This window comes from Helianthus annuus, chromosome 17 (assembly GCF_002127325.2).
Source record: "Helianthus annuus cultivar XRQ/B chromosome 17, HanXRQr2.0-SUNRISE, whole genome shotgun sequence".
NCBI classification, from domain to species: Eukaryota; Viridiplantae; Streptophyta; class Magnoliopsida; order Asterales; family Asteraceae; genus Helianthus; species Helianthus annuus.
The window spans coordinates 168806472-168823418 of record NC_035449.2 but is presented as its reverse complement, the minus strand read 5'-3'; the positions used below and the strand labels follow the sequence as shown (position 1 = coordinate 168823418).

The window sequence follows — 16947 nt, the reverse complement described above, 5'->3', positions numbered from 1 at the left end:
TTGTAGTGGATCCATTGTTCTGATCGGTAAATGGTCATCCCAATTTCCCCCAAAGTCTAAAGCGCATGCTCTCAACATATCAACAAGGGTTTGGATGGTTCTTTCTATTTGACAGTTAGTCTGAGGGTGATAGGCGGTGCTTATGTGTAGCTTCGTGCCCATATTTTCATGAAACTTCTGCCAGTAACGAGAGGTGAATCTCGTATCCCGATCTGAGATGATTGACACGGGCACCCCGTGTCGTGATATTATCTCATTCATATAAACTTCCGCCATTCTTTTCGAAGAGTAGGCCTCTCGAATAGATAAAAAGTGGGCACTTTTTGTGAGTCGGTCCACGATTATACATATTGTATCGTGCCCCTTTTTCGTTCTAGGAAGCTTGGTCACCAAATCCATTGTTATTTCCTCCCATTTCCATACCGGAATTTCCAAAGGTTGTAATTCTTCGTACGGTTTTTGATGTTCTTCCTTCACTTGGGAGCACGCCAAACATTTCGCGACATTCTTAACAATATCGTGTTTCATACTCGACCACCAGTAGTTTTCCTTCAAGTCCCGGTACATTTTTGTTGCCCCGGGGTGAATTGAATATCGTGATTTATGAGCTTCTTCGAGTAGCACAGTTTTAACTTCACAAAACCGTGGTATCCAAATTCGATCAAATCCCGTTTTGAGCCCGATCGAGTTTTCTTCCAACTTGTCGGCTACTCCTTTTGTTCTTTCTTTCTTTGGATCTCCTGCCTCTATTGATTTTATTTGAGCATCTCGTATCATTTCATGGAGGCGAGGTGTAACTATCATCTTCATAGATTTTACTTGAATCGGAGGTGGATACTCCTTTCGGCTCAACGCATCCGCTACGACATTTGCTTTTCCCGGGTGATAGAGAATATCGCAGTCGTAGTCTTTAATAAGTTCCAACCATCTCTGTTGCCTCATATTCAAGTCTTTCTGTTCGAAGAAATATTTGAGGCTTTTATGATCCGAGTAAATCGTACACTTCGACCCGTACAGATAATGCCTCCAGATTTTTAAGGCGAAAACTACCGCTGCCAACTCTAAGTCGTGGGTTGGGTAGTTTCCTTCATGCGGTTTAAGTTATCTTGATGCCTACACGATAACTTTCTGTCTTTGCATTAAAACACACCCTAAACCTTGTTGTGAAACATCTGAATAGACAACCAAATCTTCCGTTCCATCTGGCAGTGTCAACGCCAAAGAACTCGACAACTTTTCTTTTAACACTTGATAGGCATCTTCTTGTTCTTTACCCCACACAAACTTTTCTTTCTTTCTTGTCAACTTCGTCATGGGTAACGCTATCTTTGAAAAATCTTGTATAAACCTCCTATAATAGCCGGCAAGGCCTAGAAAACTCCTTACTTCGGTTGGGTTTTTCGGGGAAACCCATTTTATTACAGCCTCAATTTTTGATGGATCTACCAAAACACCTTCCGAGTTTATTACATGGCCGAGGAACTGCACCTCTCTGAGCTAAAAAGGCACACTTTGAGAATTTTGCATAGAGTTTCTCCTTATGGAGTATTTCAAGTACCTCCCGTAGGTGTCTCGCATGTTCGGCCTCACTTCGGGAATAGACCAAAATGTCATCTATGAACACGATCACAGATTTGTCTAACATGGGTCGGCATACTCGGTTCATAAGATCCATAAACGCGACTGGCGCGTTCGTCAACCCAAAGGACATAACTAAAAATTCGTAATGTCCATATCGGGTTCTAAATTCGGACTTTGAAATATCTTCCTCTCGCACCCTGACTTGATGATAACCCGAACGTAAGTCTATCTTAGAGAACCAACTCGCCCCTTGTAACCGATCAAATAGATCGTCAATTCTGGGTAATGGGTAGCGGTTCTTCACTGTTAGTTTATTCAGCTCTATGTAGTCGATGCATATACGCATCGACCCATCCTTCTTCCTTACAAATAGGACGGGTGCTCCCTAAGGTGACACACTCGGACGTATAAAGCCCTTGTTAAGTAGATCTTGTAATTGTGTCATTAACTCTCGCATCTCGGTGGGGGCCAACCTGTACGGAGCTTTAGCTACCTGTTTTGCACCTGGATTCAGCTCGATACGGAACTCTATTTCACGTTCAGGTGGAAGCCCCAGTAATTCCTCCAGAATACGTCCGGAAATTCGTTCATAACCGAGACATCTTCAAACTTCGAGAGTCTTCATTGAGCATCTACTACATAGGCTAAGTATGCTCTACTCCCATTACGTACATACTTAGCGGCTTGAACAATAGTACAAAGTTTTGCTTCTATATTTCTCTCCCCTTGAATTTTTAGTTGCTTTCCATTCGGAGATTGGACAAGTATGGTCTTACTTTCACAATTAATCTCTGCATGGTGTCGGGTCATCCAATCCATACCCACTATCACCTTAAATTCCCCCAAAACCATCGGTACGAGGTCAATATCAAACTCTTCATCTTCTATATTAAGCTTACAATTTCTACATACTTCGTGCAATAAGTGTTCTTACTATCGGCTATTTCTACCTCTAAGGGTATTGGCATTCTTTCAATCTTAAATGAGGGGTGATGTACTACTTAACTTGAAATGAATGACATAGTAGCTCCGGTATCAAACAAAACATACTTAGGCAAGGAATTTAACAAGAAGATACCTGAAACAACATTCGGATGAGCTTTGGATTCTTCGGATGTGATTTGGAACATGCTCCCTCGTGCCTTAGAGCTCTCCTCCTTCTTACTTTCCGTCTTTGCTCCTTGTTGAAGTTTAGTACACTCCGCCTTAACATGCCCCTTTTGGAAACAGTTGTAACAAGTCTTCGGGTTGTTAGGGCATTTGTAATACGGATGTCCTTCATCGCCACAGTTATAACACCCTTTCTTGCCTAGAAGGCATTCACCGGTATGAAGTTTCCCACAAGTCTTGCAAGGGGTAATACCGCCTTTTGATTTATCCTTCCAACCATGATCTTGAAATTTTGCTTTCTTAGACGGACTTGGGTTGGTCCCTTTCTCCAATGACCTCTTTTCGCTGCGTTCTTCCTGTCTTTTAAGCTCGATTTCTCTATACCGAGCCCAATTAATAAGCTCATCAAGGGTTTCACATTTTGAGGGAGTGATAAACTCCCTAAATTCAGCCTTTAACATGTCATGATAACGGTTGATTTTCATCCTTTCCGTCTTCATAAAATCCCCGCAGAACTTCATCTTATCCAAGAAGGTATTCGTTATTTCGTTGATCATCTCATTTTTCTGCCGGAGGCGTAAGAAATCCTCCTGAATCGTATCAACGACTGATTGAGGACAATGATATTTCAGAAAGGGTTCCTTGAACTCCTGCCAAGTCATTGTCTGAAGTTTGTCTTCACCTATCTCCTTACAATAAGTATCCCACCAATCTTTTGTTTGTAAAAGAAGTTGACCCGTAGCGAACATCACTTGATCTTCCTTATCGCACCGACTTCGTACGAATACTGCCTCTATATTTGAAATCCATCTTTGGCATGCTATCGGATCAACCTTACCATCATAAGTTGTAGGGTTGCACGCCATGAAATCCTTGCACGTACATGATGCGCTAAAAGTGGTTAATTAAAACTAACTAATTTTAACCTAAACTAGACACTCTAAGTTTTAAATTTATAACTAAGACTCTCTAAACCTAAACCAAACAACCGGAAAGTGTACCGGTCAATGTAGTATAGCCTAAGTAAGTCCGAGTATCGAACTCACGAGACTCTCTAGTTACGTTAACTAACTTCTACCTAAACTTAGATTGACACAGACTCTAACTATTTTTATGTTGGGGGGGGGGGGTTCTAAATATCCTAAATTTGCGATAAAAATAACTAATTAACGAAATTAACTAGACGCTAATTTAGACGAAGGTTTTAACTCAGTGGTGATGAATACTACCTAGGCTAGAATCCTATTTAACTAGGAATGGATTTCTAATAAATTGCAAACCCAGACTTAAATCTTGATCGTGGTTTGAACCCTCGAACCAATCTTCTCTTCTCTGCCGATGGAACTCCGCCACTAATATAATCTCTTTTCGTTTCTTTTCTTTTTTTCCGTTCGTGTGTCTGATTCACGTCCGATGTTGTATGGCAGCCCCCCAATTATGCACGTCTACGGCCGTGTATATATATAGTAGTTGCATTAGGGTTTTAAATCTATACTATATAATAAAAGAAACCACTTTTTGACACTTGTCATCATATTAGGGCATCTCTTATAGATAATTATTATTTTAATTTAATATTTTCTAATTAATTATAGATAATCATTCTACTAAATATTATTTAGTTTAATATCTTATGGATAATTATTATTTAGTTTAATATTCTTCTCATTTATAATATTTAGAGTAAATTACGCTTTTGGCACCTATGGTTATATCACTTTTACCCTTTTAGCTCAAAAAAGAATTTTTTAATATCTGAGCCCCAACATCTTCTTTTCTAAACCTTTTGGCCCCTAACAATAACCTCATCCATTAAATGTTATTTTTAACATCTGAGCCCCCAACGTCTTCTTTTTTAACCCTTTTGGCCCTTAACACTAACCACATCCATTAAATGTTAGGGGCCAAGAGGGTTAGAAAAAAAGACGTTAAGGGCCAAAAAGTTTAGAAAAAAAAAAGACGTTGGTGGTTTAGATGTTAAAAAATTATTTTTCGGGCTAAAAGGGTAAAAATGATATAACCATGGGTTACGTAGTCTTAAATAAAGGGTTAAATTTATTGAGACTTCGTTAACAAATTTTGCAACGACAGAATAATCTATTTTTTATCACGAAAACCAAACTTTGTGTAAATATATTAAATATTTTTATTTTCACTCTACAAAATTACATTTACTCGACCCATGTAATACATGAGGTTTTTTAAGATATAACTTTTATTATTTGATATATAAAATTAGATTTATTTAATTCGTACTATACACGGGGTTTTTTAAGGATATATATATTTTTATTATTTATTACAGAAAATTACATTTGTTCAAACCGTGTAATACGCATATTTTTTAAGATGTAATTTTTTTATTATTTGGTATATAAAATTATATTTATTCAACCTGTGTAATAAATGAGGTTTTTAAAGATGTATTATTCTTATTATTTGGTAAACAATATTACATTTATTCAACTCGTGTAATACATATATTTTAAAGATATAACTTTTTATTTGATATATAAAATTACATTTATTCAATCCGTACAATATTGTTCTTATAGATAGAACTTTTTATTATTTAATATATAAAAATATATTTATTCAACACGTGCAATAAAGAAGGTTTTTAAAGATATACTGTTTTATTATTCAGTATATAAAATTTATTTATTTAACCCGTTTAATACATGGGGTTATAACCTAGTATTAATATATAATATACCACTCATTCATTCACATGGCCCCAAATTTCATGTTTCACGTAAATATCTGCTGGACCTTTTTTCGTTGATGATTGGAAGCCCAATTAAAAATTCACCAATTTGAATTCTCCTCTCCAATTAATTGTGTCCAAGTGATATTTTATGTCTCCATAATATTGGCTAATCTTGCTTTATGTATTCGTCCACCACTGCCAATCCTAAAAATATATAATGGCCCATTCTCATTAAATAGTCTACCGACCTATTTGTTCTTTTGGGCTCTAAAGAAAAAAATAATATATTCTTTTTCCAATAATGGGTCTTTTCCATGCTAAGAAATAATAGCTGCCACTTTTAATATATAGAGGTGGGTTCGGCCCAATGACGGAAAATAGCGGCAACTTCACTTCGGTCACTGGTGGTCTACTCAACTCAATTGGCTGGTTATTTAATTATTACTCTTTTTTCGCTCCATTTGCATCAGGACCTGCCAAAACACAAAATAATATAATTTAGGAAAAATTACACTTTTCGTCCTTTATGTTTGTAGCTAGTTGCAATGGATAACCTTTACCTTTAATAATTACAGCCACAGTCCTTTATTTTGAAAACTTGTTACATCTTTCGTCCTTTAGCACTAACTTGGTTAAAATTTTCAGTTAAATTTATTTACTTAAGGGCAGTTTAGTCTTTCTACTTAATTATTTATAGTATAATTAAAAAAATAAAATCAAATATAAATACATTTTTTTCTCAATCACTCACTCTCTCCCTTTTCCCTCTCTCTCTCTCTCACTTTAAACACACTCTCTCTCTCTCTAAACAAACAACACAGACATCTCTGGTCGGTTTTTGTTCTTTTTGGAGATCATCTCCCAGCTGCCATCTTGGTTGGAATCCAGGTTCACATCTTGGACTGATTGGCTCAACTGATTAATGTCAAAGTTAGACGAACCAGCTACGGCTTTACCTTTGTTAGACTGACCACCTCCTTTGTCAGAACTCATCTACAAAAAGTTTCACAAACAAGTAAATTCAATGTTTAAACGGTTATATCATTACTTCGAAAGAATAACATTCTGTGCAACTTAAACCCTAAACAATGGTGGCTAGCATACAGACTACCATTTAACAATTTCGAATAGACAAAAAAAAAAAAAAACTACTGTAAAACAACATGAATATTATATTAACCATCAATAATCAACCAATCAAGAGTACAATACATCAGCAGCATGACGAGAAACAACAGATTTACATACAGCATTACTCTTTCCATTGACTTAATTTGGACTACACACAAATATCAAGTTATCAACCCAAAAAAACCAAAATCAACCGCCTCCATCAGATCTATTCATCCATCACCACCACCCCTGTCTTCCGGACACCCCGTCGCCGCCATCAGATCTATTCATCCATCACCACCGCCTCCGATCTCCGGCCAAACCACGCTCACTTAGATCTGACGTTTAGCCACCGCCTCCCATCTCATGTCTTTCAGATCTGTTCTTTTTGGGCGAGTTTGGATGTGGGGTTTCAAATTCAGAAGATGAAATCTGGATCTTGATTTTGGAACCTAATGAGAGGAGATTGGAACTTCCTGTAACTACACCTAATGAGAGGATGATGTTTGGATAAACCCTAAAATAGGTATTTGGGGGAGAAGAGTGGTATTTATATGGTTGGGTAGTTGCTATGTGAATGGACATAAATGCCCTCACGTGCTCTGCACGTGATGTAACTTAACTTAATTTTTTAACTGGGTTTGGGGTAAAGGACGAAAGATGTAACAGGTTTTCAAAATAAAGGACTGTGGCTGTAATTATTAAAGGTAAAGGTCATCCATTGCAACTAGCTACAAACATAAAGGACGAAAAGTGTAAATTTTCCTATAATTTAATACTAAAAACTAAAAAAAAAATAATAACTATACAAAAATTTATATAATTTACACTAGACAAATATGTGTATTTTACCCCACATCAGTACACCTACGTGCCTTGTTTTTACTCTTAGATCCCTCAATCATTTCCTTCAACTCTTCGATTTTACTCGTCATCATAGCATCAATCACTCCCAATACACAACTTTCGACTTTTTGAGCTATTTGAGGAAGGTTGGCTTGTATAACCCTTTCTGCCACTTCCGTAACCTTATTATTTAATGCTTCTTAACGGGTCACTTCATCATCATTCTCATCCCTTGCGTCCGTCATCTACACAATTTCATTTTCATTTATTAACAAATCAGGTTCTTTTACATATCGAAGTACTTTAGTCTACATTTACTTCTCTCATTATTCATAATCATATGTTTCAAACTCCACTTTATACGTTCGTCATTCATTTCATGCCATTCCATACATTCCATTCAACTTTTACAAATCTTATCTCATCTTTACCGAACTTATTATGACTCTACATAGCTTGATATATCTTTTAAGAACTCGACGGAACCATAAAATGGGCTTTCGGGAAGTAGGGAACCAAAAATTATGAAAAGTAAAAAAAATTAGCGACTGAAAAAGCTCGGGCCGTCGGCGACGCCACTTAAAAAGCGACGTCGGGTGAAAAGTAGCGTTGATAGGGGATTTGGCCGTCGGCTGGGGTAGCCGCGTCGGAGACGCGTCAAGCCGGCGTCAGCGACGCCCCTTCCGACTGTCGATTTGCTGCAGCTTTTCATTTCAATCGTTTGTTCGTTTCCCGAGTCCAATTTCGATCATACGAGTGTATCATTTGTTTCAGTAGTTCAAAAGTGATATGTTTAAGTGTTATAACCACTGTTTAAAGCAAAAGAACCACTGTTTGACTTAAGAGCCACTGTTCCATCAAAACCCACCACTGTTCTCACTCAAAACTCGGTTTAACCCAACAAAGGTTTCAAATAGAGGATTTTTAAAACATTGTTGACTTAAAGTCAAACAGATGTTTCAAAACACTAATCTTACTACTCAAAGGTCTGTTGAGCACAACAAAGGATTCAAACAGATATTTTGAAAAAAAGATCTTCCATAACTTCTTTAGATGGTTTCCTTATTGGGACCCACTTTCTAAACAAAGGTTTTTTTATGACAACTAGCAACTGACCGCGTGGACTAAAAGGTAATTGTTGTCCACGCTAACATCCCTGTTCCATTAACCCAATATAAACCATGAGAAACAAAGTTTACTTCTATCCTCTATTATTGTTTAATTCAAAAGGATTTCAAAAGAGAAAAACTTCAAATTTGCTTCAATCAAACTCTGCTTTCAATCACAAGATCATTTGCATAAAATATTTTCGGAAGATTTGAACTAAAGTACTTCATGGCTCTAGAATTGAAAAACCCCTCACAACTACTTACCGTATTTGGTAAAACACAGCAAGAACATGGACTTTCACTCCATCATCGACATCATAAATTCTTTAAAATACCTTTACATTCTCATTGCAAATGCCCCCATCTATCTTACCACCCTCAGATAATTTTGGCCAAATGCAAAACTCTCGCCCTAAAACAAAAAGCCCTTTCTCATCACCTCCACCATTAATAAGGAGTAGGTTGAAATTACTACAGAATCCATATCCAACAAGTTCATATTAAAGGATTTGACAGGTATGAAAACTTACCCCAAAAATGACTTGCATAATGAGTTCATAGAATGGGGCTATGAGGGTCAAATGATGAGAGAAACTCTTTTTAAACCAAAGTTCCCACCAGAAATGAAATTCTTTTTCCACACCGTCTTGGTTTGCTTGTCTGCTAAGACCACTGCAATTAACGAAATACAAATCACAGTATTTGGAGTATGCTATTTTGAGAAATTCAAATCACAAACTATCCTAGATACTATTTATGGATTTGGTAGCAAACTTAAAGGCAATCAAGAGAGGAACTGGCAATCCTTTTCTAATCTATCCAAGACTGTTAAGCTTCTACCTCAAAAATGTTTTAGGAAATGAAACTTTCAACAAGGTGAAGCACTTGAAAGTAACAGTGTTTCAAATGAAACTTTTACACGCATGATGGCTAAAAGCCAAGAAAATGATGTACAAGAAAACACTTTAGAAAACCCAGCAACAGATATTACAACATGTGTTGTTGAGCCCACTGCTCCTGGTGACCATAGTGAACAACCCAGCATTGTGGAACCCGCACCAGACACTTCCATACAAACCCTTTCCATTCCCATCCACAAATCCAAAAGAAAAACCAAAAAGAAAGGATCTCTGGCGGTTGAGATGCAAGAGATACCTACTATAACACAAATACAACAAATATCTGTTGTTATTTCCTCACAACAGATGCAAACATCTCCACCCATCCAAACTCCTCACTCTTCCACACAAAAGGAGAGTGTTATAAGCATAGGCGACATAAATCAAGGGGGAGATATTTCACTTGAATATCTCTACTCAAGCCCCTCTCCCAGGGCTGCTTCTCTTTCCACACCACCACCCACTTCAACATTTCCATCAGCCTTAAAAAAATTGCTTTATGCAATTGATACATCTGACTTGCATATACCGAGTTCCCCCCAATAACAAATCACAGAGAGTTCACTTCAACAAGTGACTAGGGCAAGCTCAGGGATCATTGCTATCCCACAAGCAGACGAGACAACACCTCCTGTGTTGAAAGAGACACAAGTTGATTTTCAAGTGGGGCAGCTACTACAACTATAGAGACAACAGTCTCACAGTTGGACAGTGGTTACATCATTAAGACCCTCTTGAAGGCAACAACTGTTGAGACAATTTTTCTCCTCACCAGTTGGAAGTCCCCAGTATAAAGAACAAGGGGCACTTGGTCTAAAACCAAGTTTAACCACCTCAGGTGGGAATTCAGATGATCTTGTTAACTCTGGTGATAGATTAAACTATCATGAATTGACGAAGAGAGTTACAAAAATAGAAACATCTGTTGGAGAGATAAAAGACATGATGAAAATTTTGATGCAAAACTCTAGATCTCCACCATCAAATGTAGAAATTGCAAAAGAAATGTGGGAGCATGTTCAACCATACCTATATCTTCAAAAGCAAGCTGCAGAAGAAAGATATACCATGCATATAGAGTTAGTCAGACAAACAGTAGATGCCAAGTACCAAGATACTCAAGCAGAAGTTAAAGCCATCAAAGACTTTATCTTTGAAAACACTGGACAAACTCTTACTCTCCCTAAATATGATATGCCAAAAAGGGGGAAGAAGAAGATTGCATGAGGAAGCTTCCACCTCTAGTAAAAAAGGCTGGAAAAAGGTCTGACATTATTGCTCTTAAAAACGCAAGAAAAGAGGAAATTTCCAATGCAGTAGAAAAAGAAAAGAAGAAAGATACCAGGGAAACTAACATGCAGATAACAGTGCAAGAGATCATTGAAAGAAAGAAAATTCAAGATAACCAAGGTTCTTCAACAGAGTATCCAACAGACGTTAATCAAAGCACTATTGCACCTATCCAAATCACTGTTACACCTATCACCATAACCACTGTTCCCACTTCCAATACTGAAACCAGTGCTTCCACTATGAAAACATTTGTTTCCACTACAAAATTGATAACAGAGGTTACAACCCCAACCCCTTAAACACCACCTCTACAATCTCAAAAGTCTCCAAAAGGACTTTTGAAAAGTAAATCCACAACACCACTTCCACAACCACCATAAAAAACAACCACACCTCAAACCAGAACCAGGAGCTAAATTCGTTGTCAAGATGATGATGATGATGATGAAACTCCTAATGCATCTCCTATCAAAACCACAATCACCACTACTACACCATAACCACACTCTCACCATCATAAATCCATCCATAAATCTACCCTCCATTATCCTTGAACCTTTGAAACTAGAAAATGTATCAAAAGAGATACAATTTTTCTATTCCACAACTGATATCAGCCAACTTACCTTTCCATCCCTTAGAAGATAGTAGAAGCCTAAAAATGTACAAGAGTACCTTGAGCTGAAGCTTGGGTAGGCTGAAAAGATAGCTACTTTCAAAAGCAAGGGAAAAAGTGATAAGGAGGCTTAGCAAATGATGTCTGCAGAATTCACTAGGTGAATAGATTTGAAGATTTTGCTAAAAATGTTGGTCAGAAGGCTTCTCATGGACTAGTTAGCAACCCTAACCTCAAAAAGGAACTAAGGGAATACTATCTTGATTTTATCATGAAGAATAATCCCTACAGAGCTTGAAAAGCTCAATTCTCTGATTGGACTGTAGAAACCCTTCTAGAATAAATTGCCAGGATTGAGATGTTAAAACTCAATCTAGATATCAAGCCCACTCTTCCCAACTGGACTGCAGGAAGAAAACCTGTTGGCCAAAAAGCAGTTGAACTCACAAGAATGAAGGAAGAGATGGTTGCTGGCAAATATGGTACAATGCAATCCATGGCAAGGTGGGATGAGTCAACAATCAGGGAAACTTACAAGAAATTAGAAGCTTTAAGAGCCAAAGATCCCTTAGTCACCCAAAAAGCCTAACTATGAAAACCTACCCATCAGTTATAAGGCCATCATATCTGAACTTCCTTCTGCAAGGCATGCCTCTTCAATGGTAAGAAGTCATCTCAAAAGACAGAAGGATATGTCTGCAGAAGATGTGAAAAGATTTGAAGATGATATCATGAAAGAAGGGATAAAAAACATGATAATGGATGAGCATCTTGATGCCAACCCAACAGAACCGATAGGGTAAGTCTTGGGAATGGATCTCCCAGCACCTTTTCCAATAACATCACTCCTAGTAACCCCTGCTGCCTCTAATATTCTAAAGTGGTCCTCAGACAAAACCAACCACGAATTGACAATAGTCAGGGAAAATGGAGAAGTGAAAAAGACTTCAATACAAAATCTGATGAATCTTCCACTCGAAAGGGATGCTTATGACATGTTATCTGAAATATTTGAAAGGCAATTTAAAGCCCAGGTCAAAAGCTTGATGAAAAGGAATAAAAGTTGATCTAATAAACATATGTTTATAGCATCATTTGTTCTAGAGGGAGATTGTTAGACCTACAAAAGAACAGATGATATCCAAAAGCCAAAACACGATCCACTGACCAAGAAATGAGCAGTAGACTGAACTAGTCTCTCCCCAAAGATAGCGAATCTTGAATACCTAATCAGAACATATGTTCAAGAACAAAGCAAACATCTGATCTAGACTAGGAACCGTTGTTCAAAAAGAAACAACATCCGTTGAAGGCTAAAGAGTGTTGAAGTCCAAAGCACTAACGAAGTTAAAGGTCTGATGAAGAAGACTAAACATCTATGTGGCGAAACACATATTTGGATAACTGCAACAGAGGATAGCCTAGACAGTGGTTTCCCAATGTAACAGTACTTATCTTATCAGTGTTTAGACTAGTTAAAACAGATGATAGGATTTGCACAGATGTTTGCAGCATTTTTGGAATCTTTTCTATTAGAAATGTTTGATGTCACTATCAGGGTGATGTCAGCTAATCACTAAACAGAGCTTTCGTACTTAGTATAAACAGATCACACCTGTTAGTGATCTATTATCACACACGTCACCTTTTCTCTTGTACGAACTGTTTTGTGACGTAATCGTCTGTTTGTGAATTGTATTGTTATAATAAATATTTGTTTGCAAATATCAAACTCAGTTCTAACGAACTTCAATTCATTTTTATATATAATCATGCAATTAAAAAAACGAACCCCAAAATTGGAGTTATTTTAAAATTGATTAAACAAGCATTTGAGACTGGCTTTGCCCAATCGTCCTCGTTCTTTTATCTTCCCGTTGTGAATGTAATCGTCATTTCACATTTAAGCTGAGTCTTTAGTATTTTGTTGCTCACTTCATCTACATTTTTTTTTGCAACCGAAATGGTAGTTAAAAAACCGGTTGCAAGCAGTAAAACTTAGTCTCAAAATCAGTCATAATCAATGTTTTAAAAACCGATTTTTAAATAAAACCGGATTAGACTAAAAATGGGTTCAACTGGTTGAACCAGGTTGTACCGAGCGGTTCAACCGGGTTTACTACTTAACTCTATAATTTTATAAATTACAATATCAACTCAAAAATTAATCCAAAAATGCATGATTACATATTACAAGATGATATAAAAGTAAATTCATAATAAAAGTTATCTAAAAGATAATCGAAAATCATTCAATTTTCCAAAAGCTTTTTAAATGAAAGGGTACGATATGTTTAAGCCATTTGAGAGTTGAATACATCAACTTCACAATCGCACAAAAGATGAAATTCACTATTATCGTCATCCTCATCAACTAGAGGTTAACTATTTTCGTTTCATACAATATTAAATTAGAACTTTTAGTTACAAATAATCATAATATATAAAAATTACGTAAGATAACTAACATATATAATAAAAATAAGTAACAATCTAAACTAAAATAACCCTGAGCCGGTACAGTCGCATTTTTTTCACTAACAATCCAATCGCAAAACGCTTCGGTATCAAATAGTTTGCTTGCAAAAAAGTACGGTTGCCGTCTTAGTCTCTAGCATTTCAGTGGCAATATCAACCTCTAAAACGTGTCAGTGCCTATTTTTGTAAGATAAATTCAAGTTGAAAAATATGTGGCAAAAGGGTATTTCAACCTGCATTTTTATCAATATAAAGGGCATCTACATCAAAATTATTTTGTTACCAACATACTTTTTATCTTTATAAAAAACTTCTATATAGTAAATGCAAAACATAAATCCATTATATAAACTTAATATTACAAGTTCGGTTCGGTTTTGGTTATATAGGTTTTCATAACGGTGACCATAACAGATTGGTCAGTTAAACAAAGTTTCATAACCATAACCTTTGGTTATGTCGGTTGTCGGTTAATAGTGGTTCAGTTATGTTGGTTATGGTTTGATTATCGGTTATGACCTTAGTTTTTGTATAGAAATAAGAAAGTGATAATTGATAAATTGATTAAATGTTACAACAAACATAAGATACGGACCGTATCATTATTTAATTCCACCATCTTTTATGATGGTTGTATAAAGTGATTTGCCTTAGTTAACTACGGGTAGACTTCGATCACAGACCTAAAACCCTGAAGTAAAGTTATTTTATAATCACTAAAGCAAGCATTTGAGAATAGCTTTGCCCAATCCTTCTCGCTCCTCTCTCTTCCTGTAGCCAATGTCATCATCATCATATCAAATCTAAGCTGAGTCTCAAGTGTTTTGTTGCCCGGTTCATCATTCATCACCACCATGTCTATGATGATCAACTTTCCTCCTTTATCATTGCTTGAAATCGCCTCTTTGCATCTCTTCAATATCTTTATGCATTCTTCATCGTTCCAATCATGTAATATCCACTATTTTTATAATGAAAACTATAAATTAGCATCAACATACGCCTAAATAAAATCATTAGTCAAACTTTGCTTGTAGATTATTCTTTATACTTTAATATGTTCCTTACAGAAATACCCTTGGATTTCTGACGGAAATTGACGTAGAAGTAGTAGAAGTTTTCTTGTTGTGAGATAATAAAATTTTTAAGTTATTCTAGGGTTGACGGCGCAACTTGTTTGCAAGTATGAATGAATATGAAGTTTAATTCAAACATGATATGTGCGATTTTTCTTTATAATTTTAAAATAAGGAAAGGGATGAAGATAAAAGGATACCTTCAACAAAACTGCATCTGCTTTGGGAATGGCTTCAAACATGTCCCCACCAACATAACTCAAATTTTTACTTCCATCCAAACCCTTAACAACATGTGGGAGATCAAAACAAATGCAATCAATATCGGGTAAGGCTTCGGCAATAGATCTAGCAAGAGTCCCAGTACCACCTCCAACATCAACAATCGAATCTAGCCCTTCGAAAATACCTCCACATTGTTCAAGAATGACAACTGCAAAAAGCCTTGCATCACTAGCCATTCCTTCATTAAGGAATTGGTTAAGCATTGGCTCTTGTAACGCAAAATCCCAAATGATCCTTCCATGGGCTGTTTGAAAGGGGGTGACATCGTCATTTTGGAACCAACTGCTCAAATGTTGCCATGGATCCATAAGTATTGGATCCAACATGGCTAGCAAGAACGGCCTCATGCTTAATGGTTCGTCCTTTAGAAGCAACCGAGAAGCAGGAGCTAGCAAATAGCCTTCTCCCTCCTCATCATTGCCTCCGGTCGTGGATACACTTTGTTTCATGAAGAAACCATTGTGCACAAGGATGCTCATAAGTCGATAGACAAAAGAGGATTTCTCTTTGTTGATAGGGAGGGCTTCCACTAACTCAGAGAGCAACATTGGTGCACCATGACGATTTATAATATCGGGTATTTGTAGCTGAATTGCACATTTGAGTGTCATGGAGTTTATGAAGCTGAAAATGTGGTTCCATATGTGAGCTTGAGAATGAAGCAAGTGTCTAGAGTGTTCTTCAGCTTCTTGCAGTGCCATTTTTTTAAAATGTATGTGTGAAAGATACAATTTGACATGGTGTAACCTTAGAGACATTGAATATATAGGAAAAGAGTGAGGATCTTTCGATATATCTTAGTACATTAATAAACAAAATTAATAATTTAAAAACTGTTATCATGTACAAATAAATATCATGGAATAATGTTTCTGTAGTGTAAGAAACATCACTTTTAATTGTTTACGCTGAAAATTACGTATACTTGTTTGTTTCATAAATCTTTTTTTCATTTCAAAAAATCATGTCAAACGGATAGTACTGGACCCTTCAAAAAACTAAAGATTGCATCCAAAACTAAAAATCGAATACGAAATAATCGATGAAGATGTTTCTTTATAACAAGAGGGCTTCATTTCCGAAAAGATATTGAGTTTATGAGGTTTGCTTATTGTTAATTTAATTTAGGGAGATAGGATTTAAATATTTCACCAATTGACGATAATACTTACAACATAATTTTTTCACTTTCACGTGATAAGGTAAACGTCACCTCACTAAAACCCAGGACGCTCTATTAATTTTAAGCCTGTAATCGTCGATTTTTACGCATCATCGAATTTTATCATGTTTATGTGTTTTCAATATGAAGATTTTATGCTTTATCGATTTCTCGATTTATCACTTTTCGCTTTCCAAATATATGCACAACTCGCACAGCAATCGCAATCTAAAACAAGAGCTAATGTCCGCAACAAAACTAAAGCCTAACAACTCTCTTCAACGCGTCCTCGCGCTATTTATACGAGTATATATGTATATAGTATATGATTACATGTGCTTATGTTAAATCGTGAGAACCTAGGAATTTCGTTTCTCCTATGTGCCTCCTATGTGAATACGTATTACTATATCAACTATGACAGCAACCGCAGCCCAGGCAAAAGTTTTCAATATCAACACCAACCAGGCGCGGAACGACGTGGTTAATGGTATGATTCTCGATGTTGATACTTATACTTTACAATTGTTCTATAGTTCGATGTCGCCACATCATGCGATATCGACTCTCTCTCTCTCTCTCTCTCTCTCCCTCTCTGTTTCTCTTCTGCTCTCTCTCGAGTCCTCACACTTAGCCTAGGTTCACACACAGATTCTATTACTAGCACTA

The 16947-nt window shown here is 36.5% G+C and overlaps 1 protein-coding gene and 1 long non-coding RNA gene across 2 annotated transcripts; both read right to left on the bottom strand.

Annotated features, from left to right (window-relative positions):
- Positions 1-6081: 6081 nt before the first annotated feature.
- Positions 6082-6997, bottom strand: LOC118489235. The gene is made up of 2 exons (XR_004886832.1): positions 6650-6997; positions 6082-6394 (listed from the first exon to the last, which is right to left on the bottom strand). It is a non-coding gene; the product is annotated as an uncharacterized LOC118489235 (long non-coding RNA).
- Positions 6998-14279: 7282 nt separating this feature from the next.
- On the bottom strand, positions 14280-15861 carry LOC110925529 (probable O-methyltransferase 3). The gene is made up of 2 exons (XM_022169469.2): positions 15032-15861; positions 14280-14716 (listed from the first exon to the last, which is right to left on the bottom strand). The coding sequence occupies exons 1-2, from the start codon at positions 15815-15817 to the stop codon at positions 14414-14416; spliced, it is 1089 nt and encodes a 362-aa protein (XP_022025161.1). The 5' UTR covers positions 15818-15861; the 3' UTR covers positions 14280-14413.
- Positions 15862-16947: the final 1086 nt, after the last annotated feature.